Source organism: Diabrotica virgifera, chromosome 6 (assembly GCF_917563875.1).
Source record: "Diabrotica virgifera virgifera chromosome 6, PGI_DIABVI_V3a".
In the NCBI taxonomy this organism is placed as follows: domain Eukaryota; kingdom Metazoa; phylum Arthropoda; class Insecta; order Coleoptera; family Chrysomelidae; genus Diabrotica; species Diabrotica virgifera.
The window spans coordinates 8,273,593-8,300,638 of NC_065448.1; the positions used below are offsets into that span (position 1 = coordinate 8,273,593).

Consider the following 27,046-nt stretch of genomic DNA (forward strand, 5'->3'; position numbering starts at 1 on the left):
AAGATTATTGTGTGGTAATGTTTCTATAATAAAAAAATAAAACAAATAAATATAAAAAAACCATTTATTTTAATACTAATGCAATAACATTGAAACATAATACAAATTGAAATCGTTAAACCTAGTGGAAATCTTATTCTAAATCTTAAAATTAATTCTTCAAAGATCTTGAAATTCTTATCGTCCTTCAACTAGAAAAGAAAAAAAAAAATGCATTAGCAAATGGAAATATGTAGTTGAATAACAGAACTATGAAACACCATACATTTTTTATTACAGCATCTTTCTGTACTTTTAACATGTATTTTTCACAAAAAGGGAACGAATCTGCATAAAATTTTAAATTCGAAAAAAATGTTATAAATTTCAACAGAACATAATTTAAAACATGTATCAAAGATAAAAAAGTTTTGTTTGTCTTCAGTTTGGCCCCTAAAGACGACTAAAAATATACCAGCCACCCCAAAACGCGTCGTGAGGTCATCAGGTTATGTTAACATTATGCACCAACAAAGTAAACAAAATTGCTTGCTTGGTTATTGGCCTTGCTTTATGCAATTTGGCCAGCTCTATCAGGTTGGCGGTCACGACGTTGACTGGCTCATGACCATGTCAGGCCCACCAAATATGTCTACTTCTTGATTTTTTGAAGTAAATTGGCTATGGTGATAATTTTGACTAAATCTTTACTTTTTGTACAAGGTACAATAACAAACATAACCTATTAGTAATAAGCATGAATTAGAAATAAGTTGTAGCTACTAGTAGCTAGTTGAGCATTATAATAAAACAAAATTGTATATAATTTTAAATTAAACATGATAAACGTCAGTAGAAAATACAGTTATGTGACATCAGAAGTGTTTTGATCGTTTGAACTATTCACAGAAAACTTGTACTTTTACAAAATGGTTTTGTTTTCCATAGTTAACCTTCTTTCCTTTCCTTCAAAAACTGTATCAAACTACAATCTCAACAAACTGGTATATTATTACAATGACATGATAAATGTCATTAGAATATAAATATTTTTCCCTTAATCCGCGACGATGAGCTGGCCAAATACCCAAGTAGGTGGAGGTCAATAAACTAAAGAAGGAGAAGAAGAATATATACCTCGTCCAATTTACTTACTGTTGCACGTCATCCGCTCCATAGCCTGTGACACGATACCACCACGAAATATTTAGGCGGTAGGTGTTCTTTTTTAGAATCAAAATGATTCTAAAGGGGAACACACCTACCGCTTAAATATTTCGTGTTCGTATCGTGTCACAGGCTATGGCGCGGATGACGTGCAACGGTAAGTAAATTGGACGAGGTATACCTAAATATAACCATAATCATAACTATATAATAAAACTATGTGATGTCACGAGTCGTTTGAACTATTTTATATGTACTGCAGAAGACTTTAAATTTGTATTTTTAAACAAAACTGAACATTATTATATAATAAAATAAAAATGTGTAAGTTCAATAATGTGCGGATTTTCAAGCTCTTAAATATTCACAAATCATTCTAAATACTCACTGTATGAACTGAGATCTATTTCGTCAGGTAATTCAGTAATATTAACATCAAATCTTTCTTGTACTTCGTTCAATATTTTGGCATCTCCCTCTTCTGATACGAAAGTAATGGCTAGACCTTTGGTACCGAAACGTCCAGCTCGGGCTACTCTGTGCAGGTAAGTGTCAGAATCTTCGGGCATGTCATAGTTGAAGACGATGTTCACTCTTTCGATATCCATTCCACGTCCAAATAAGTTTGTGGCTACTAGAATCCTCTGTAATCAAAAAAACAGTTTAAGACAAAAGAATAAAACTATATGGAATGTTGAGGGATTCAAAAGTCCAACAAAGACACAAGAATATCGAAATACTCTCCAAATAAAACTCAACGGAATCAGAGAGAAAGATACTGCAGAGAAAGAATGGAGACAATTAAAAAGAATAATAACGGAATCTGCGGAGGAAACTGTCGGAAAAGCCAAAAGACAAAGAAATGCGGAATGGTATGATGATGAATGCAGAACTGCAGTAGAGGAAAAAAGGCAAGCTAGGCTTAACCAACTCCAAAGAAACACCAGAAATAGTAGAGAAATTTATAACGAAAAGAGAATACAAGCAACTAGAATATGCAGAAGGAAAAAAAGAGAGGCTTTGAAAAAACAAGTATAAGAAATCCTAGAACATAACAACATACACGAAAGCAGAAAATTCTATAAAAGGATAAAAGAAAGCACACAGTCATTTAGACCAAAATTGACAATATGCAAAGACAAGGACGGAGAACTACTAACAGAGAAAAAATTATAATGAGATGGAAAGAATACTTTGAGGAAAACCTAAACGCAGACAATGGAAATGATCAAAACGAGACAATATATTTTACAGCCGAGCAGCACATTGAAAATCCGAGTTATGAAGAAGTAGTTCAAATAATAAAGAAACTAAAAAACAGTAAAGCGCCAGGAACGGACGGAGTTACGGCAGAATTGTTGAAATATGGAGGACCCGAACTCTGGAGAAGAATTCATTACCTGATAAAGTTGGTATGGACTAAGGAGCAAATGCCGGAGGAATGGGCAGTTGGTCTTATACAGCCAATTTATAAAAAAGGAGATAATGAGGGAATGCCAGAATTACAGACCAATTACATTGCTAAATGTAATATACAAAATCCTTTCTGGCATTATCTATACTAGATTGTCAGAATACTCTGAAAATATAATTGGTGCTTATCAAAATGGATTCAGACCAAATAGAGCCACTACAGACAACATATTCATACTTAGAACAATACAAGAGAAAGCTTATGAATACGACATAAAACTATATAATATGTATATAGACTTCAGACAAGCTTTTGATAGTGTGAAAAGAGACAAAATACTGGAAGACCTCCGAAATCTAGGTATACCAAAAAAATATATCAGCCTCATAAAAATGACGTTGAAGGGTTCAAAAGCCACAGTTAGAGTAGATGGAGAACTGTCTCCCCTGTTTGACATCAACATGAGGGGTGAGACAGGGAGACGCATTGTCAACCATGCTGTTCAACCTAGTTCTTGAAGCAGTCATAAGAAAAACCAATGTAACCGGCCATATAAACACCAAATCAGTACAAATTACTGCATATGCAGACGATGTCGCCATTATTAGTAGAAGCAAGACACGACTAAGGGAAAAAACGTTTAAGGAAATTGATCCTGAAGCACAAAAAAGAGGGCTTAAAATAAAAGAAACAAAAACTAAATACATGACCATCAAAAGAACTCCTGAGAATGAAAATAATATAACAATAGACAACTATAGTATTGAACGTGTGGATGCCTCACATATCTGGGCACAGAAATCAATCAGAAGAATTCCATAAATAGCGAAATTAATGCACGTATTTCCAGTGGAAATCATACATACTATGCTAATAAAAGATTGATGATGTCGAAATTATTAGACAAAAGAACCAAAATGACTATCTACAGAACCTTGATTAGACCCGTAGTAACCTATGGTTGTGAAACCTGGGTAATGACTAAAAAAGATGAAGCCCAACTCAGGATATTCGAGAGAAAGATACTGAGAAAAGTATATGGCCCGGTGCAAGAGGAAGACGGCACATAGAGAATCAGGAGAAATGACGAGGTTAATGATCTGAATGAAGGGTATGACATTGTAAGATTTGTGAAAAGTCAAAGACTGTCATGGCTGGGACATGTTCAGCGACAAGAAGACACGAAGACAACAAAGAAGATGTTACAGTGGAAGCCGGTAGGAAGGCGGAAAAAGGGAAGGCCCAGGACGAGATGGTTGGATGACGTGGAAGACGACCTGAAAACCATGAATAAGACAATGAAGAAGGGCCCAAGAGAGATCTGAATGGAAGGACATAGCCAGACAGTCAAAGACCCATCCAGGGTTATGATGCCAAAAGAAGAAGAAGACTATTCACTACTCTGCCCTCCTAAGACAAAAGGTCCTATCTGCAAAAATTCGGATTTTCAGGTTTTTGTCTCACTATCCTCTTAGTTTAAAACTTAACATATTTACTACGTCAAAAAGCTAACTGACAGGCCATATTCAAAATTGCCATATTTATTTTGTCCTAACCAACAAAAGTTAATCAAATACCAAATAAAATTGTCCTAAAGTAATATTGCTAGACGAGTATGTCCGAAGTTGGCTGATATATGCAGATAGGACAATGTCTCTTAATATAGAATGACGTTTGCAACACATGACTCAACAACATAACCTTATGTACACGAAAAAGGGAGAGCTTAGAAAGAGGAGAGGATTCAAAGAAAAGCCTAGTGAACGACAAGCGAAAAAAATTAAAATTTATATCGACAATCACAATATTAAGGAAGTCTGTAAATGTCCAATGAACTGCCATAGAAAAATATCAAAAACTCGACGGGAATCTATTAATAAACAATACTGGACCCTATCAAAAGATCAACAGCGGTTATTTATATTCAAATGTACCAAAAAATTTCCGAAACGAAGAGATACCATGAAAACTGGAAACTCGAAACGCACAAATACTTTTAAATATTTTCTTTCAGTGGAAGAAGGTCTAGAAGTAAACGTCTGCAAAGTATTTCTCTTAGCCACGTTATGATTTGACAAAAATAATGATAGAGTTCTCAAAAATATAAGAAATACAGAAAATTGATTAATAGCTCTTAAACAAGATCAAAGAAGACATTCAAGGAAATCATTTTCACTCCTCGGATAATTGCATTTAACCAAAGTTTCGTTCCAGTAGGAACTAGGAGCAAGCAATATCATTTGCTGTTGTATGGCATGAAGCCATCTCAGGGCGATCTAAGGAAAATATTGTCTCGGCATTTTATGCCTTTCTATTAGCTAATAGGGATGCGACAAATATCACAATCTGGTTAGACAACTGCTCCAGCCAGAACAAGAACTGGACATTGATTAGTTTTTTAATATTCATTGTTAATTCGTCAGTAATAGCTGCCGAAAGTGTAATTTTGAAGTATGAAAATACTTCAGCCAGGGCACACATTCATGGCGGCAGATTCGTTCCACCACCAAGTAGAAATGTCACTTAAAAGAATGACGAAAGTTTATGATTTCAATGATTTTATACAAGCAGTTTCAAATGCCAATTCTTCTAAAGTTAATGTATAGCTGGTTCCTAAAAAAACTGATACGACTCTTAGTAAGATTTCATTATTTTGAGCAGTGTATGATTGGTCCGACATTATATTATATTTATTATGACAGACAAATAATAAAATAAACAAACAAACAGCCATTTTTTGAGGTTGAAGTTATCTGACAAATTTTAAGATTTGGCAGTGACAGCATGTAAATAATAAGTATTTATCCATCAAAATATAATAAATTAAATATAATTAAACTCATATTCATTATATCACACCTCATCAAAAGCTTTTTAAAAGAACATAGTCAGCGATTTTGATATGGCTTAGAGCCAGACTACATCAAGATCGCCTATAAATCGTGCTGGTAATTGCCTTGCAGCGAGACCAAAAACAAAAAGAAGAAAAAAGTACACTGCTCATTTTTCTACAAAATACGCTTTAAGAGTCGTATCAGTTTTTTTTTGGAACCAGCTGTACATTCAATGAAAATCACTGATTATATATCAAAACACAAGTTGAAAAATATGAACCCACGAGAAAAAAATTCGAGAGGGGTAAAAAATTATATCGTATAAAACTAACTTCGAATCTGCATAATATACAAATTTTATAATTTTTTTTTGAAAAAATATACAAATGCCATCTTAACTCAACCAGTACATAAGGCAGTGTCGAGGAATTACTATGGAGAGGAAGACAAATTTAATAACAAAATTAAAGTTTCTTATGCCCTCAAATCGTTTGCCTTTCTGGGAAGATTTGCCAGTCGGTTTGTGTGAAACACTAGACGAAGATTAAGGTGTTTTATATAATTTGTGATTTTTTTTTTACTAATAAATTAATTTTCTTAATATTTTAAATTTATTAATTTAATAGGTACACTTAGTACCTATTAATTAACGTTTCTTTATAAATAGGATCCCTTCTACTAAGTTAATTAGTCCTAACTACCGATATATTCAAATATCTTTTTTTGTAATGATATAAGTGAAAATAATATTGACTATTAAATCCAATAATTATCAACTAACTCGGGCAGAAAATCTTAAAAATCTTGTGATTATCAATTTTTTTTTGGCAAGCAATTATTAAAAAAAACTGTGATATCTCAAAACTGTAATTTTGCAGATAGGACCTCTTGTTGTAGGAGGGCAGTACTCTACTCAATAAAAACCAGTTGTAATACAAACCTTTTGGAAATCCTTGAATTGTTCATACCGGGACAGTCGTTCTTTTTGGTCCATTCCTCTGTGAATTCCTATCGCTGGGAAGTTCTGTTCAGTCAGTAATTGTGCCAGGGCCACACACCTTTGTACGGATTTTACGAAAATGACAACCTTAAAAATACACATTATAAGATTGCGAAAATAAAGATTACACGTAAATATATTTTAACAGTAAAAATCAGTGAGAGAGTTCTTGATTTCATCAGAATCATACAAAAATCTTTCATCATAGTAATCTCAACATATTTATATAATTTATTATGTATACCTTTTAAAGATCTGAAGACTAAACCGTAAATCATAGAAACAAGTACATACCTGGTTGAACTCCAAAACATCTAGTAACTCAAATAACTTTTTATTCTTTTCGTTTTCTTTTAGTTTTACATAATGTTGCTGTAGACCATGCAATGTTAATTTAGCTTCGTCGTCAACATATACTTCCATGGGCTGAACAAAAAATAATTCATTATAGATATTCTTCTAGTACAATCTACATTCTCTATAAAAAAGATTATAATAAACACACTTTTAGTACAAGAATGACACAAGGAAGGGGCACAATTTTGCTACCAGTAGTTAATTTGTTACAGGTTGTGTTTTGGAATTATTCTTTAATGACATTTTCATCTGCGCTTGATCCGGTAATAGTCGAAGTTTAATCCTAACCAGATCAACACAGTAAGGAAGGAAACTTCTAATATTGAGGTAGCTGCAGAAGAAATACCAGCAAGAAATAATTCCGATATCACATACCCTCTAAAACATGGCTTCAGCAAAGAAGGAATTATCCCAAAAATTACAATATTTACCTAATATGGAAGTGAAAACCTGGTAATTACTGAAAAGCTAAGAAATAATCAAATTACACATATCATAAACGATTAGCAAGTTACAACAGGAAAGAAAACCGACAAGGCAAAATAATATATAATAGATGGGGTGAAAATTGCCGCAAAAAAATATAACATTACAAATCTCTAGACAGTGATGAAACAAGACAACAAATTACCAATAACACGCATCAAATGGCTATAGGTGCTACCAAAAATGGGTTCCAGGTTATCAGTCTGTGAATGGAGAACAGCTTGGATCCAAACACAACATAGCTGTCACTGGGAAAACAATCAGTCAGCACATGACCAAATGTATATTGGTCAGAAATCTGGTAGCAAGGCTGAAATACTGCAGAAAACAAGTAGGAATGAACTCGGAATCATAAAGGTTTCCTTACTAGACATATTATGCCAGTCAATGAATACCTGCATGCATGCATGTTTCGTAGCTATAGAGAGCTTGAAACTGGAGAATACCTCTTCTGAAAACTGCCTAAGAGATATTGTTAAACATTTTGTTAAATTTTGAAGCTTTATACAAAAGCTTGTAAGTATAGATCACGCGGATTTCAGGCCAGTCCTTTTGACCACATCAATCAGATCTTCACTTTTTCAAATTTTTGGAAAAAATAAAAAAATAAATATCATTGATTTATATTTGGTAACTTTAAAAGCAGCATAGGACAACATTGCAAGACCAAGTCTATACAATAACATTAACAAATTAGGTATTCCAAAAATAGTTTAAGCTTTATTTGGAATTCTTGAAATTAATAAATCAAAATCAAGATAAGTGATTTAGTTGGTCTTCGTCTTCAATTTGGGACCATCATATTAGGAGAACTAATGTGAGATAGGAAACAACGGGGTAAAAACGAATTTTCACAGAACATCTTCACATGAAACTCCATGTTAGATACAAATTGATGCACAAGGGTGTCTACAGAATAACTGGAATTGATGATGCAATTCTGACCTCAGGGAAGAAAACCCTGAAACATGTAAAAGTGTAGCACTTACATCTTCTCGACATTCAGTAGACTCAAGGCAGCACCGATTACCTTACTATATGTACTAAGCAGTTCTCTTGGTATAACATAAACACTTTAACAAGGCACAAGTTTAAGACCCTCAGATACAACATTCACTGAATGCCAAAACTATCCTTTGGCAAGTGGACAAGAAGGCGAAAATGTGTATTTCACACTTTCTGTCATAAAATACTTACTGTATATAAAAGGGAATAAGAACAAGTGGACAATGTTATGTGCGAATTTGAACTTGTCATTTTTGCAATAAAGGTGTGAAAAATAAAGTAAAATAAAAAATGTGGCATATTTTTTTAAGATTACAATGTTGCTTCCTTAATCAAATCTTGTCAATTTCAAGCATAGCAGGTCAACTAAAATGTGGATATGATCATCGAATCAGGAACGGAATTAAAACGTAATGCACTAATTATACACACAGGGAATCATATTTCAAGGAAAATGGTATCTTTATTGAAAAACAAATGGATAATAAAAACTGTAGCACCAGGAAAGCAAGTGATAATCACAGAAAGTGAAAGTATTGAGCAGCTAAATATTAACTAAACACATTTTACCTAAAGAGGTAATGATATAACAATGACTGCTACAGAGTAGACATTTTTGTCACAAAATTAATGAAAGATTCAAAATATTGATATTGTTATGGCAATCATTAATAAACAAAAATGAGAACTACATATTTATATGTAAGGACATCTGTAGAATATGGGCTCTTCTGAAAAACTTTCAATAAAATGTTTTATCCTGGAAATAAAAAAACAAGATAAAAAATGTCAATTAAAATTTTGGAAGTTAAGTCTAATATCAGAATTTGTTTCTTTTTAATCCTTCAGTTAAACAATGACCTAAACATATAAAATAGATACAAAAATATGCCACATAGTTCAGCTGTCATTTGATTCCATTTTGCTATTTCTCATTTTTCTAGGTTCTGAAATTGTTTTCTTGTGGCATCTATTTTAAATACAATGTTTAGATGGGATTAGAAGCCACAATTATTAGTGTAATGAAAATTTCATTTTTAAATAACTAATGTTTAGCGTTTTGATTTCCAATCTGGAAATTATTCTCAAAAAGGGTTATTTTAAAATATAATAATCTAATAATAACTTGGGTCACACATCTTCCCAGATTTTTTAAAATAACTTTGGTCTTTTAAATAAATTTTTGAGAACAATTTTAGAACAAAAGTAGAAATCGAAACGTCAAACATTAGTTATTTAAAAATAATATAATTTTCATTACACCAATAATTTGTGGCTTAACTCCATATAACATAATATTTAAATAATTTTCTGTAAAATATTGAAAAGTTTACATTTTATCCAAAATTAAAGCGTGATATGACATAATACTAAATGTTTATAATAAACAATTTCTGTGTAACAGGTTTTTAGTAAATATAAAATGGTTTTATTGAATACTGTCCATAAACATTACCAAAATCTTCAAAATTAATGATACTATTTATATAAAAAATAATGGTTGGCTTCCTAACACAAGTCCCACAATAAAAGACACCAAATGACAACTGAAAGGAAATTAAGATAACCAAAACCATGATTTTGTGGTACATACACCAAAAAACAAACTGCAAATACTTTAAAATTAGTTTATCAAGATGTATACTCATTAAAACAAATATTTTCAAATCAAAAGAAAGAGAAATAAAAAGAAAAAAACAAGAACACATTTGAAATAATCACGATTTACTAACAATAGATTAAAAAAATATCTCGCATATAGAAACATTATGACCTAATTTAGAACTCGTGGTCAATTTTCTATGAAAATTTAGATGAAAACAAGCTGAAAATGCGAGCATTATCATAACGAAAACTTTGTTTATTTACGTATTTTAATTCGTAATATGGAAAATTGCTATTATGAAAAGTAGTTTAGAATTAATAATTATGTTTTAATGTGCAATTATATCATTCTAATTTAAATGTTATGAACTATAAAGGTAGTTTACTCTTGATCCATCGATAGGTGGCCTCTAGATATTTCAGGAGCGGCAACGCAATAACACACACACTTTTGTGAATGAAAATACTCACCGACAGTTAAATATAACCATCAACAAAATCATAGTTTTCTAAATCTTTATATAAATTATTTGAAATAATAATTGAGGCGATAAAAAACTCAATTATTACTTTAGTTAATAAAATAATGAAATAGTCTGCAGTTACGAGGCTCAGGAGTCTTGACTGAATCCATCGTACATACAGTCAGTTGATATCTCGCATCCCATCATCGCTGCATCACCATTGAAATGATCTCTGAACAATTATCCAAAAATACTCTTCTAAATAAATCAACAAAGAACTCCATCGGTACTTCAAACATTAACCCCATTAATTCTATTGGACTTGGAGGGTGTGTAAATTTTTCTACATTGTAGCTCGGCCGAAAATGTGGTCGCGGAACCCTTTACGGAAATTTAGAAAATCCTGTATAGTGTCCTCTTCTTGGCCCGGCCCACCCCTGCCTACTCGTTGGGCTACAATGCGCTAATGATTTAAACCCAACACCCTCATCTTTTAAATGATTCGATTTAATAAAACTTTGGCCCGTATTTTGAATTAGAACTTTTCAAACATTGCGAGTGGGTGCGTCATTACAAAATTGTGTATTATAAGAATTTTGAATTACATCTTGCATAAATTTCTTGCAAACTGGTCTAATTTCTTTACTTAAGGTGGCACTGAACATCATGACTTGTTTTTCGTGGGGAGTGTTACGATATATTTCTTGAACATCACGTCTCATGTCTGAAAATAATACACATTATAATTAAAATTGAATATCAAATAATTATCAATATTTGGACATTGTTTATGTTATTTTTCACTGAAGATAGCCACAAAGAATGTCCGCCTGCATTGCCATGTCCTTATAATGGATATCGATACTACAGTTCCATAGGCCATAGAGCAATAAGTAAAATTTTAGGATCACAATTAAAAATTTTGTTAAAAATGTGCATCAATTGTAGCAATCTTCACTGGAACGTAATTTGTAGAATATCCTAATATTCTTATGCTTACCTAATAACTCCAACATTTTATCACATTCATCCAAAATAAAATGCTTTAGATGTTTGAGATTAAGTTTTTTCGATCTGACCAATGCTAAAATTCTTCCTGGAGTACCCACAACGATATGCGGGCAATTATTTTTTAACGTTTCCTCATCTTTCTGGATAGGCAAGCCACCAAAGAAGACCCCTACTTTAATATTGGGCATATATTTACTGAAACGTTCGTACTCTTTGCTTATCTGGAAGGCTAACTCTCTGGTATGGCACATGACGAGAACATATACAACATTTTCTGTAGGATCTATTACTTGGAGTGTAGCTAATACAAAAACAGCCGTTTTTCCCATACCGGATTTAGCTTGGCACAGAATATCCATGCCAATGACAGCTTGAGGAATACATTCATGTTGAACTACAACAAAACGACCATTATAAACATAATATCCATATAAATTCAATTGAATCCATCATTTCAGGAAAGAGACAAGTCTACTAAAACTTTCGTTCTATTTCATTGTGATATACGACCATTTCTCTTCGTCATGACAGTTAGGACCAACTGCTTGTTGCTTAACCCATTTGCCAGCAACGTGTTTCTCACATTTTGACAAACTTTGTTTATGTGCTGGCAATGCAGCTCTCGCATTCTTCATACGATTCATCTTATGGGTCTAAATTTCTCTGGCATATCTATTTATTTATTTATTTATTTATTCATTTATTCACGGGCAAGCCCTATTCAGATATAAATTTTACAGTGTTCTAAATTATATAACATAATTATACAATTATATAACATTAATGTTAACCAATTATATAACATAAATTATCGTAATATAACATAACAAAGTGGTTTGTGGAAAAATAATTCTATGAGTAATACAGTTACAAAAAAGAATAAGATAACATTAGGTCAGTACAATTACAAACAAAAGATATCACCTAAACCAATTCGGAAATGTTCCAAGGTATAACGGTTTTAAGTTATCTAATACATACAGGTCATGAAACACTAATCACAATACAAAAGCTCTGGCCGAAAATATTAAAAAGTTAAAAGTTAGGGAAGAAATTAGGTTTTTAAAGCGGGAAACTGATATATTAAAAATTTCGAGGTTATTTAATGAGTTAGCTAATCGAAGAGTTCTAGGAATAAATGTGTTGTAAGAATAATTGAATCTATGAAAAGAGACATAAAAGGTTTGCACCTGCCTAGTCGAACGACTGGGGACAAATAGAGATATTTTGGAGAGAAGTTCGGGGCAGTTACACAGCCCGTTGATAATTTTAAATAAAATAATTAAGTCTCTTTGTTTTCTGCGTACCTCAAGAGGAGGTAAGTTCAGTATGCGCTCTAATACAGAATAGTCATAGTATACATGCATCTTAGTGGCAGTATATCTCAGAAAATTGTGTTGGATAGCCTCAATTTTCAGTTTATGAGTAAAGTAATAGGGGGACCAAATTGTGGAACAGTAATCGAAATGAGATCTAACCAGGGAGAAATAAAGAGATCTAATAGCTGAGATGTTTGTAAAGTCTCTAGTGGTTCTTTTTATAAAGCCAAGCATCTTCATAGACTTCTGTATTGTACTGGAAATGTGTGATTTATAGCTAAGGGCGGAGTCAAGGATCACACCTAGATCCCTAGTTTCAGAGGCAGAATGTAAGGTCAGATTATTTATACTATATTCGAAGATGATTGGATGATGAGTTCGGTGGAAACGAAGAATATGGCATTTGGATGCATTCAAACACATACTATTTTGCACACACCAGTTAGATAGGCGATCAATATCACCTTGTAGACTAAGTGAATCAGCCTCACATGTGATTATTTTAAAACATTTTAAATCATCAGCGAATAACAAAGTTTCACTTACTTGGAAACAGGGTATTAGATCATTGATAAATATATTAAACAACAGAGGTCCCAAGTGTGATCCTTGTGGTACACCTGAGGTAACAGAGATGGTATGAGAATAGTGATGATTAACCCTGACAATTTGCGATCTTTGCGTAAGATAGAATAGAATAGAATAGAATACTTTATTGGTATAGCTTTACAGCTGCCATCATAAAGATGGATATACACGTCAGATATACAACACAATATAGTCACAGACACATAATCAAATACCTATACATACACTTTAATTTTAGGTTTAACATAATGTACATTGATAAATATGAAAATTATTAATATTAGACAGAACTCATAACAGCAATCTAGTTGCTAAGTATTCTTCTACACTGTAGAATGCATGTTTACATAGTATACTTTTCACAACTCTTTTGAATTTCACCGGATGCAAAGATCTAACTTCATTTGGAAGATGATTATATAGCCTGACCCCCACATAATCTGTGGACTTCTCAAATTTGGATAGTTTGTGACCAACAGTAACAAACTGATTGGCATTCCTAGTTGAGTATGCATGCAAATCAGAATTTCTCTTGAATGAATGTAAATTATGCTTAATATACAATATGGATTTCAAGATATATATGGAAGGCAACGGTAAGATATTGTTATTAATGAAAACTTGCTTACAAGTATGCCCAAAAGGAATATTGAAGATAAGTCTAATAATTCTCTTCTGTTTAATAAACACTGTGTCTGATTTTGTGGAATTACCCCATAACGTAACATTATAAGTAAGGTGACAATAAACCAAAGAATAATATACATTAATGAGAGTTTTAATACTGAGTGTTCTCTTCAACTGTACTAAAGCATAGAATGAACAATTTAGTTTCTTATTAACATATTCAACGTGAACATCCCAACTCATAAACTGGTCCAAGAATACACCTAAAAATTTTATGTTTGGAATATTTACAATTTCAGGAATAGACACAACTGGCATATTTCGTTTGCATCTAAAATGTATATACGATGTTTTATCAATATTCAGTTGTAGCAAGTTTTGTGTACACCATGTTTGGAATAATCTGATAACCCTTGACACTCTATTTTGAAGCTCTACGTATGTATGTGCTGATACAATCACAGATGAGTCATCTGCGTACATTACAATGTGGTCATGAGTAATATGATCGGGTAGGTCATTGACAAAAATAAGAAATAGCAGTGGTCCCAACACAGATCCCTGCGGCACTCCTACATCTACACTGAAGATGTCTGACCTTTCCTTGTTTAATTCAACATAGAATTTCCTCTCCAGAAGATATGAGTTCAATAAATTTAACATGTTACCTCTTATTCCGTGGACATACAATTTGTTAAGGACAAATTCAAATTTAAGACTGTCGAATGCTCTGGAAAGATCAAAGAAGATACCCACTACAAGAAGACCATCATCAAGATGCCTATAGACAGATTCCATAAATACTTCAGTAGCCCCCTCTGTTGATCTTCCGGATCGAAAGCCATGCTGTTCTGAACACAGTGCATTATTTTTGTCCAAAAACTGTATGATCCTAGTGTAGTAAGCTCGTTCAAAAATTTTTGAAATTACATTTAACAAAGAAATAGGTCTATAATTATCAATACAAGTGTGATCGGATTTTTTATATACTGGAACAATTTTACTTAATTTTAGGTTTTCAGGAAATTCACCTGTGTTGTATACTAGGTTAATTAAATATGCCAGCGGTTCTGATATAACATCCTTGATGTGTTTGATCATTCTTGTGTTCAATTCATCATTTCCAAAAGAATGTTTATTTTTAAGACCACAAATAATATCAAGAACTTCATCAGATGTTACTGGAAAATAAACAAAACTGTCTATAGTCCACCTATGTGATAAAGTACAGTTTTGAGGGTTATTGTCAAGCCTATTTTTTAGTGCATTATTTTTGCCATTGAAATGGCATGCAAAATATTGAGCTAAATTTTTATCATCTGATATTAGTTTGTCTTCAATTTTGAGTTTAATTTTATTAGTACTTTGCTTTCTCCCTATAGTTTTATTTACTATACTCCACATAGTTTTTTGTTTATTATTACTACTTACAATTTGAAGATAATTGAATTCCCTTTTCTTTTCAGCAATAAGATTATTGTATTCCTTCTTGGTAGCTTTATACTCATTCCAGATGTTACTATTATTAGAGTTTTTAGCTTCATTAAATAGGTTTTTTAATTGTTTACTCCTAGCATATATGTCATGATCAACCCAACCTTTACTTTTATGCACGTCCTTACCTATTTTACTTTTAAGGGGACAGTTTGAAGTAATAGCAAAGTTTAAAGTATCCATAAATTCGATAAAAGCGTTATTAATATTACTTTCATTGTATACCTCGCAAAAACCAATCCTCATTAAGTCTTGTTTTAGGATGTCTAAATTATTATCATTTAAACACCTAAAACACTGCTGTTTTATATTAGATTCCATCCTATCCTGATTACGACCTACAACAATGTCAAAAATAATGGCAAGATGGTCACCCATATTGGGTTGATTGACTTGACAAGTATGATTCATAGTGATATTATTAGTAGCAATGTAGTCAATTTTTGTTTTTGTTACTTTATTGTTATTCATGAAAATACGTGTTGGTATATTTGGGATATTAAGAGACAAACCAAACGATTGAAAAAGATCATCTAATCGAAGTTTTTCATTGCTCTGAATTAAGTAGTTGATATTAAAGTCTCCACAGAGATAAATTTTATCAACACGGTTGTGAAAATGACCTAAAATATTAAAACAATTATTTATAAAAGAATCTAGATTGCTGTTAGGCGTTCTGTACACATTAATGACTAGAAATTTACAGTTACTGATTAAAATAGTCACAGCACAACATTCAAAGCTTTCTTCCTCAGCTCTTGAGCCACTTCAATATAAGGCCATCAACTCCGTATAAATAAAGTTTATGAATCAAGAGCTCATGATTAACTTTGTCGAAAGCTTTGGAAAAGTCAGTATACACAGAGTCAACTTGTAAACCCCTCTCAAGAGCATCTGTCAAAAAATCAACATATGTTATGAGACCCAATTCTGCTGATTTTTTGGATGTAAATCCAAATTGTTGGGCCCCTATAATTGGCGAGAAGTCATAACTTAAATAATCAGAAATAATGCTCTCAAAAACTTTAGGAATAGCACTAAGAATACAAATGGGACGATAGTTACCTATATCCGATTTTCGACCTGATTTATATATTGGAGTGACATAAGTTTTTCCAGTAGTCTGGAAATTCCCCTGTTGATATAGACTTATTAAATATATAAAAAAGTGGGCGCGATAGAATGAAGCTGAATGTTTTAAGGAAAGTGGGGGGAATTCCATCAGGACCAGGACCTTTGTTGGTATTGAGTTCACAGTTTTTCGTAGATTTTTGAAATTTCAATGTGATAATTAGACACATTAACCAAAGGTGAAATCTGGGTTACATGCGGATGTAAGGATTGGTTAGTATAGACGGAAGAGAATTGGTTAGCAAAAAGATTAGCAATATCAGTTCCATTGAAGGCAGTATGATCTCCAAGAGTCATTGTATTAGGTATAGCGTTATTTTCCCTTTTACTACTTACAAATTTCCAAAAGGATTTAACGTTATTAACAATAGAATATTCGGTACGTTGAATGTAATCAGCATAACACTGTCTTGATAAAAATTTACATCTAGTTCTTAAGTTACTAAATGCTGCATAACTTTCTGGACACCTTGTGCTCTTATATATCTTGTGCGCTGATTTCTTCTCGTGAAGCAACTTCTTCAGCTCAGAGGAGTACCAGCATGGATATTTCTTATCACAGATTTTTTTTAGCGGAACAAAATGATCAATGATGGAATAAAAAATGTCGTAAAATACAGAAACCATGTCAGAGAGCTCTTTTCCTCGAAGTGCACCATCCCAATTAATTGCTTCAAGGGATGAACGAATTGCTGCATAGTCAGCATGAACAAAGTCATAATAATACTCTTCACCAGATGAATGATCATTTGTGATTTTGAGTGGCAAACTGCATTCAAGCGGAGGATGATGTGTGTCCACTGGAATTAAAGTGTCGATAGCCTTCAATACATCAATACCCAATGGAGATAAAATGAGATCAAGCGTAACCCCTCTATCGTTGGTCTGGAAGAGATTGAAAAAAGCACAGACATTGGATATAGTTTCAATAGAATCAGCTTCAGATTGTGTAGCTGTAGGCTGAGGAGAAGCAACGGAACAATAATCATCGACATCCCAAACTGCAGATGGAAGATTAAAATCACCCAATAGAAAAAGGTTTGCTCTATCGTATTGCTCGCTTATAGTGATAAGCTGTTCGAAGTACGATTGGTATAAAGTAGCTATAGATTTAGGTGGAAAATATACTGTACCGATTATAGATTTGTTATTAAAGAGAACAAACAACTGTTCAATCGAAGGATCAGACTGAATTTGATAAGAAGGAATCAAGTTCTTAATGGCAATCAACACTCCCCCACCTCTACTGAAGACACTGGAGTCCTTAGAGCGGTCAGTTCTGTAGATGTTGTAGTTGAGAAGCCCAAGTTCAGCATCCGTAATTTCAGGTGTGAGCCAGGTTTCAGTTAAGATAATGATATCATAGGAACAGTTGCTGACATTCAAGCTGAGGTCAGACAGTTTAGTTCTTAGTCCTCTAACATTTTGGTAATAAAGTATAGGGCTGCCCGGTTTTAGTTTTTTTTACAGATTTTCGGTGTATTGTTGAAGTACTTAATAGTTAAATTTTGCTCACCAGCCTGTTGACGCACTCTAAGTTCGTTTTTCACTGAATCGAGTTGCTTTTTCTGATAGGGAGTTTGATCAGATAGGAAAAATATTTTATTTGCCTGGCCTAATTTAACTTTGTTTCTTAAGATTTGATGCACTTCACGAGCCGAGGAAAGAATGACTTTAATTGGTCTATGTCCGTTTTTATTCTTCTTCCCAAAACGAAAGATATGTTTACTGTTGACACTTATCGCACCTTCACTCGCTCCAGATAAAAGTGTTTTTATTTGATTAATATCCTCAGTTAAAGTTGTTGGCTCTGGGAGATTGAAGATAAGTAAATTATTTGACCTTTTTTGGCGTTCGTGTAGCTCATTTATGATGTCATCAGTTATTGGAAAGTTACTCTTGTTATCTTTTAGTATCTGGATTTCAGCTTTGAGTAAGGTGACTTCGCACTTCAGGTTTTCAACTTCTCTTAGAATTTTGGGCACACTTTTGAATGACAGTCGGCAATCAGAACAAAAGTAGAACAGCGTTCTCTTCTGGATTACAACAGCTCGAAGTTCAGAAGCACTTAAGCCAGTACATCCTTCGGTCGGATGAAGAATAATATGACAGCTGTCACAAGCCACTTATTTGCAGCCATAATGCCAATTTCACTGGGCTAATATAATGTGAGTAGATCAGTGCTAATATTCCTGGACTAATAAACCTATCACCTCAATTAAGTTCTTATCAGTGGACACTTTTTTGGCTTAATTAGTATCTTTTTATAAGGAGTATACACAATAGATGAAATAATATTATCAAATATTGATTGGACTTGCAAACAAAAACAAGAAAATTAATCACTTCAATGAATGTAGATACATTTGAAGAACAATACCCAAAAAGAACGAAAATTTTGGATAAGTTTAAACCACTTTAAATCCAATAATTCGAGCAGAGATCAAAAAACACTGTTTAACTTGACTAACGACTTCTAGATCGATAGCTTAGTGTGAAAACCTTGTATCTCATTTCACAGGAGAGACTTTAAACTGAATTTCTGCATACCTACTTTAACTTAAAACCAAAAAAACTATCTTTACATATTTTTGATTCTGAGTGCGTTTAGATCATTACACATACATTTTTCATATATGGCTGAGAAAAGATGGGTGATGAAGCAGTTGACACTTCACCTGCTCCCAATGAAAATGTAAATTATACATGTAAACATTGCTCCAAAAAAGTTAAAAGTAAAGTGACGTGCATAAAGTGCAGTGAAATATTCCACCCAGCATGTTTAAAACAAGCTAGTGAACTAAAAACAAAACAGACTCTACAAGAAAAAGTTAACGAAAAAAATTTCTGGCCGAAAAACGTATATTTTAGTCGATTCAACTTCAGGCAAGGTCAACGGTTCCTGGAACATCCTCAACCTCAACCAAGGGGAAACTTTTCAGATCAGTTGAATGGAAATTTTAATAGCTAGCAACTGATTCCGATATTTTTATACTTTTAACAATATTTTATCAGTCTCGTAATCTTGTTCTCTAATAAATGTTTGTTACCATTAATGTTTTTAATAAGATAACTTTAGAGTATTTCAGTGTAGTATTTTTTAATAACCTACTTATTCATCATTCTCTTTGCCTTATCCCTATGCGGGGTCGGCTTCCCTAATTGCATTTCTCCACACAATTCTGTCTTGGGTCATATCAATGTTAATCCCCTTTACCAACATGTCCTGCCTTATCGCCTCCCCCCAGGTCTTCTTTGGTCTTCCTCTCCTACTCCTTCCAGGAATCTGCACTTCAGCTATTCTTCGTATTGGGTGATTAACGTCTCGACGTTGAACATGACCGAACCATCTTAACCTATGCTCTCTCATTTTGGCATCAATTGGTGCCACACCTAGACTTCCCCTAATATACTCATTTCTAATTTTATCCTTCTTTGTCACTCCACTCATCCATCTAAGCATTCTCATTTCCGCCACATGCATTCGTTGTTCCTCTTTCTTTTTCACTGCCCAACATTCAGTTCCGTACATCATAGCCGGTCTTATGGCTGTTTTATAGAACTTTCCCTTCAGCTTCATTGGAATTTTTCTGTCACACAACACACCACTCGCTTCTTTCCACTTCATCCATCCAGCCCTAATTCTACTGCATGCATCTCCATCTATTTCTCCATTACTCTGTAATACCGATCCTAGGTACTTAAAACTATTGCTTTTCACAATCATTTCACCATCCAAAGATACCATTTTATTTGTAGTAGCTCCATCTTTAAATGAACATTCCAAATACTCTGTTTTTGTCCTACTAAGTTTTAAACCTTTTTCCTCCAGAGCTTGTCTCCACTGTTCCGGTTTTTGTTCTAAGTCTCTTTCACTATTTCCTACTAACACGACATCATCAGCATACATTAAGCACCATGGAATGTTACCCTGTAGTTTCGCTGTTATCTGGTCCAAAACTAATGAGAATAAATACGGACTAAGCACAGAGCCTTGGTGCAATCCTACTTTCACATGAAATTTATCAGTCTCTCCCACACCTGTCCTAACACTAGTCGTTACTCCCTCATACATATCCCTCACAATCTTTACATATTCACCAGGGACTCCTTTCTTATTGAGTGCCCACCACAGAATCTCTCGAGGAACTCTATCATATGCTTTCTCAAGATCAATGAATACCATATGAGCGTTTGTTTCTTTACTCCTGTATTTTTCCATCAACTGCCTTATAATGAAAATTGCATCTGTTGTTGATCTACCCTGCATAAAGCCAAATTGATTCTCGGATATTTCGGTCTCTTCACGTATCCGTCTGTCAATTACTCTTTCCCATATTTTCATGGTGTGGCTAAGCAGTTTTATAGCCCTGTAGTTTGTACATTGTTGTATATCTCCCTTGTTTTTGTAAACAGGTACCAGTATACTGCTTCTCCATTCGTCTGGCATTTGTCCGACTTCCATAATTCTATTAAATAGGCCTGCTAGCCACCTTGTTCCTGTCTCTCCCAATGCTCTCCATACTTCCCCAGGAATATCATCTGGTCCTACCGCTTTTCCTTTCTTTATTTTTTGAAGCGCTTGAGCCACTTCCTCGTTGGTTATTTTGGTGACCATTGCTGCTACTGTCTCCGTTGACTCTACAGGCTGTCTGTCAAATTCTTCATTTAATAAGCTGTCAAAGTACTTTCTCCATCTCTTTTTGACTTCCCTTTCGCGAACTAGTATTTTATTATTTTCATCTCGGATACATCTAATCTGATTAAAATCTTTTGCTTTCCTTGCTCTCTGTTTGGCTATTTTATATATCTTCGTTTCGCCTTCCCTGGTATCAAGTTGATCATATAGGTTTGAATACGCTTCTGCTTTGGCTTTTGCTACTGCTACTTTCGCTTCCTTTTTCGCCACCATATAGTTTTGAAGATCTGTGTCGGATCTGGTTTCTTGCCACTTTTTATATAATTTTCTCTTCTCTTTTATTTTTCCTTGTACTTCGTTTGACCACCACCAAGTCTCTTTATCCTCAAACTTTTTTCCTGACGTTTTCCCAAGTATTTCAATAGCAGTCTCTCTAATACTACTGGCCATTTTTCTCCAAATTGTATTAGGGCTTCCTTTCATGTTCCAACATATTTTTTCTACTATTCTTCTCCTGAATAGACCTTCTTTCTCATCTTTCAGCAGCCACCATTTGATTTTTTGTGGTCCTCTCCGATATTTTTGTTTAGTTTCGCTTTTTACTTCGATGTCCAGAACAAGCAGCTTATGTTGTTGGCTTACTGTCTCACTCACTATTACCTTGCAGTCCTTGCATTCACGTATGTCTTCTTTCCTTATCATGAAGTAGTCTATTTGGGATTGATGTTGTCCACTTTTGTAGGTAATAAGTTGAGTTTCTCTCTTTTTAAAGAATGTGTTAACAATCGCCATATCCAATGCTGTTGCTAATTCAAGCATGTCATCTCCAGCTTCATTTCTAGTTCCAAAGCCTAATCCCCCATGTATTGTTTCATATCCTGTCTTGGTTTGGCCCACATGTGCATTGAAATCACCTCCTATTATAACTTTCTCCTCTGCTGGAATATCACTCAGTACGTCTCCTAATTGATCATAGAAAGCTCTTCTTTCATTCTCACCCAGACCTGTTTGGGGAGCATACACACAAACAACATTCAATACCTCTTTATCAATTACAAATTTCACTGACATCATTCTATCACTCGTTCTTACAACTTCTACTACGTTACCTTTCATTTCACTATCAGCAATTATACCAACTCCATTTCTAGTGTTACTACTCCCTACATACCACAATTTGTATCCTTCACCTAGTTCTTTCGCCTTTTGTCCTTTCCACCTAGTTTCTTGAATACAAGCAATTTGAACTCTTCTTCGTTTGAGCGCATCCACTAACTCCAGACTCTTACCTGTAAGACTACCAAGATTCCAAGACCCTATCCTGATTTTTCTAACCTGCAATGGTGTTCCCCCTGAGATAGTCCTCACCCGGAGATCCGAACGGAGGCTCATTTTACTTCCGGAACATTTTACCTCAGGAGATGCCATCATTTCAGTATAAGTTTTTACTGCGTTTGGAGAAGGTCTTTTCATTATTATGGCCTGAAAAGATTTTTGGATATTTGATGCCTGAATGCCTTTTCTATCAGCACCATACCCTGCCCTGCACGTTTAGCCAATACACCACCAATGCAACCAAAGTGCAGTATTACCCCACACCCGCCTGCATTTTTCTGTATAGGCCAGGATCCCTACTGTAAGGACTGCCCTATAAGCCAATGTATTGTTGCCCGTATCCCGCCGCTAGGAGGCACGTACTTTGGTTATTTCGGGATACACACTTAGGTATAATAGTATATATAAGGTATTAGGTATAATAGTATATATATAATATACAAGTAGGTTAGGTTTAATAACCTACTTATTGTACTATAAAAATAATTTATCTATCTATCTACTATAAGTAAGAGTGTTTGTTTGAGAGATTAGACTTGCAGAAATGTTTTTTTGTGAAAAACAAAAGGTAGTCTGGCATATAGAAACATTTTATAAACCTTAAATCAAAAGATTTGTACTGTATCAACCTAGTATTTGGAGGTGTGCAATAAGCGATGAAAAATGAAAACCTCGTAAATAATCATAAACGCCTCATTTTAGATGAAAAACACGTATATCAAGATATACGAGGTTATCATAGTTACTTGGGCAAATGCTCTATGTACTGCAAGGATATTTACGTATTTTTCATAGTTAATATTTTTAATTTCAATTTAATAGCAACATTTAACACTTTCAGCTCTGGGCCAAGATCAGATATTTGTCTCAATGTGCTCAAATTAAAATATGTAACAGTAGTTTTTGTTTTTAGATTATATTATGCAGAAAATCGGTTTTTTGCCTCTCCTGTAAAATTGTAATTTAATGAGATACGAGGCTTTCACACTAAGCCATCGATATATTTTGGGTTAGAGTAGGCAGAAATTCAGTTTAAAGTCACTCATGTAAAATTTTCTATAAAATGAGATACAAGGTTTTCACACTAAGCCATCGATAGGAGAATAACCTCTTATTCCCCTGGAGAATAACCTCTTAGTGTGGATGGCAGTCACAAGGTTAAAGTTAGTACTTAAGGGTTAACTCTTTTATTCGGTTCTAACATCTTAAATCAATGACGTAAACACTAACTAACTGCCTGATAGACAGGTTTACCATTTTAGCAGTAATTTTTTTTTAATAAATATTTTGATGACTTACTGAAAGTATTAATTATCTAAAAAACACAGTAATTAATCAAGTTTATCTGTACTTATTAAAATAAAAAACATAACAAGAATGGAATGCTTGTGTGCATTTTTACTCCTGGAAAAAAAAAAGTGATAAAAATTAAACAAATTAAAGAATCTTGATAAAAATTAAAAGGTTTTAAAAAAATGGTAAAAAAAACTGACAGGCAGTAAGGTTGGTACAGTGTAGCAATGGTAGTCAATGGCAACATTTTCATCACAAATAGATTCCACTTCGCTTATATCGTCTTCTACCTCATCAAGGCATCTCAAAAGAGTTTCCTCATACTCTTTATCACCTTATTTGATCTTTTTTGACGAAATGGGCACATTATGTTTAATGACACACTGTTCACACATTTGGAAAACTGAGAGAAACTTTTAAAAGTGAGTTACCCACATGTCTAAAGAGAAAGGTATTCGATCAGTGCATCCTCCCAGTCTTGGCGTACGGATCAGAAACACTTACCTTAACTAAAGCCTCGGCTACCAAACAGAGTCACGCAGAGAAGAATGGAGCGGTCAATGTTAGGAATAACTCTGCGAGACAAAATCAGAAACGAAGAAATCAGGAGAAGAACAAAGGTGACTGACGTCATCGAGAGGATAGCCAGGTTGAAGTGGAGATGGGCAGGACACGTAGCCAGAATGACAGATGGGCGATGGACGAAGAGGTTATTGGAATGGAGGCCAAGAGAAGACAAGAGAAGAGTCGGTCGACCGCCTACAAGATGGACTGACGACTTAAGAAAGGTAAATAAAAACTGGATGAGGGCGGCGCAGGATAGATGGGGTTGGAAACGAGGGGAGGAGGCCTATGTTCAGCAGTGGACTTTTGAGGCTGGATGATGATGATGTTCACAAACACTAACACCCTGTCTACTAGACGGAAATCACACTTTGAGTCTAAATATCTTTTGAATAACAACCTGCCATGCACTGCCGAATTCAATACTACTAAATAACAACCCAACTTGAAAAGTCATAAACGGGGACCTTCAAAATTTTCTAGGAAGGGAGCTATCCCACTTTCAACAAGCGATGCCGTCTGAGAGGCGGGGTGTTAGCACTTAAGGGTTAAAATAGAGGCCAAATTGAATGATTGGTTATTTGTCACTCTGGGTGCGTTCAGACGACCAAAGCGGCTGACTGTCAGCAGAAATCAGCTGAGTGGTTGTATCCAGCCGTGATAGGGAAAGCTTAGTAAATCTCTCAGCGGCTGACTTCCAGCAGTGACGTCTGACAGCTACTGCTGGCTCAGCTGTCCAGCCGCTGTGGTCGTCCGAACGCACCCACTATATTGCAATAATTTAGTGGTTAGGTTCCAATGCAACAGAAAACGAAAAATGTCAGATACAATCTAATGCATGTATACAGTCGATAAGTCCAGGACTTATGCCATTTTCAGACAGATTAAAATTTTGCATGCCTTTTTGTATCAAGATATATGCCCTTTTCACTGATAACATCTAAAACGATTTAAGAAACAAAATGGCACCAAAAAGTATGACTTATGCTCTTTTCGAAATGACGGTTTCAATTGTATGTGACTGCGGGGACAGAATATGATATAAATTTCACAACTGATTTGAACATTACTTTGAACTGTGACAGAAACTTACCTTCTGAAGGATGTTCGAACCCGCAGTCCACTATAGCTCTGAGAATTGCTGGTTTTAACAGAAAATCTCTAAACCCAGAACTGTGTATTGATACATATGTGCCCTTGACACCCTTTTTCTGTACCTCTGTAGTTGCCGTTTCAGTTGCGGTTTGTTCTGTCTGTTCCTCATCTTCATAATCTAATAGATCATCAGCGTCTGCCATTTTTTAGAGTATTATTGAAAACTAAAAATAAAACAACGAATTAAAAATGTAGGTACGTAAGCTTGTCAAAATGGCGGCAAATAAACCGCTTGTTTTCTATAGATATATTGCGTTTTCCAAAAATATAAACGTGTATAAGACCTAATGCCGTTTACTTCTAGTAATAAAATTATTGCGTTACATTTACATACAAGATGACTGTGAAATAAAAAGATTTTAAAGTTTACATTTTGTAAATCCTACCTTTTTCAAAGAACGCCGGGAACAGACAGAAAGATGCGAAAATTGTTGATACGTCAGATACGTGACACGTGACGTGACAGCATTGACAGCTTCTGTTTAGCTGTCACCAGTCATTTTTTAAATATTTTTATCGCTGTGTCTAGGTACACGCTAACGTGTACGCAAGTAAAAAAGGTACACGCTTAAACGTCATCAAGTCAATGACGTCATTATTTAGCGTGTACTTATGACTGGGTTTTTGGTACACGCTAATTTGAGCCGCGTATATGCTGTGGTATTAAGTATCTGTAAGTATCGCGAGCGTCGGAGTGTGGCTAGAATTTGTCTAATCGCGTTATGTTTACACTTTAATATTGATTTGTAAAGAGTTTTTTTTTATTAACTATGAAGTGTCGACAATTATTTAGTTCTTTTAATGAGTTTAACAACATTTTAAAACAGTATGAAATAGATAAGGGACAAAAATTCGTGATTAAGGGTAGCAGAAGTAATAAGATAAAATATACGGGGCGATTGATTAGTGTGATAAAGCTCAGTAGATCCGCTCTAGTAATAGATAACAATAAATGTTAATAACAAAAATTGTATCAAACGTTGAGCTTCATATTACAAAATTAGTTAGAATGTTACAGGGCGTTCGATAACATAGAGGCAGACCAAACTTATGTTTTTTAAATGGAACACCCTATTATATGTTATTTTACGTTCGAAATCTTCTTAACTTCCATATAACAAAAATATAAAGGTTTATTATGTTATACAGGGTATTTACAAAGTTATAACCAATTTACTATGAAAATCGTAACAAGTTCAACTCCCTCTATAAATAAAAATAAACACCACAAACCACAGCAAAAATAAACACCAATATAAACTGGTATAATTAAGTTACGTATAAAAATTATTTCAACAGTATTTTGTATATATCATGTTAACTAATATTTATTTTGCTAACCTAAATATATACTTTTATATACCTACACATTGTTTTATTTCAATTAAGTTTTGAAACATCTGAATAGTTTTGCTTCCCTGCCCCTTCCCCTTCCCTTAATAAAAATAGTTTCTATCAAACAAACGCTAATAAAACATATCAAAATAACGTGTACCAAAATATAAAGTCACTGCGCACGCTAAATATTGACGTCACTGGCTTGATGAAGTTTAATTCGCGTGTACCTAACTTTTTTATT

The 27,046-nt window shown here is 34.0% G+C and overlaps 1 protein-coding gene across 1 annotated transcript; it reads right to left on the reverse strand.

Moving 5' to 3' along the window:
• Positions 1-50: 50 nt before the first annotated feature.
• On the reverse strand, positions 51-25,987 carry LOC114331997 (ATP-dependent RNA helicase WM6). Its single transcript, XM_028281692.2, has 8 exons — positions 25,854-25,987; positions 25,406-25,631; positions 11,312-11,716; positions 10,917-11,035; positions 6,689-6,820; positions 6,335-6,481; positions 1,535-1,790; positions 51-191 (listed from the first exon to the last, which is right to left on the reverse strand). Exons 2-8 carry the CDS (start codon positions 25,608-25,610, stop codon positions 178-180), a joined length of 1,278 nt encoding a protein of 425 aa, XP_028137493.1. The 5' UTR covers positions 25,611-25,631; positions 25,854-25,987; the 3' UTR covers positions 51-177.
• Between the last annotated feature and the right edge of the window lie 1,059 nt (positions 25,988-27,046).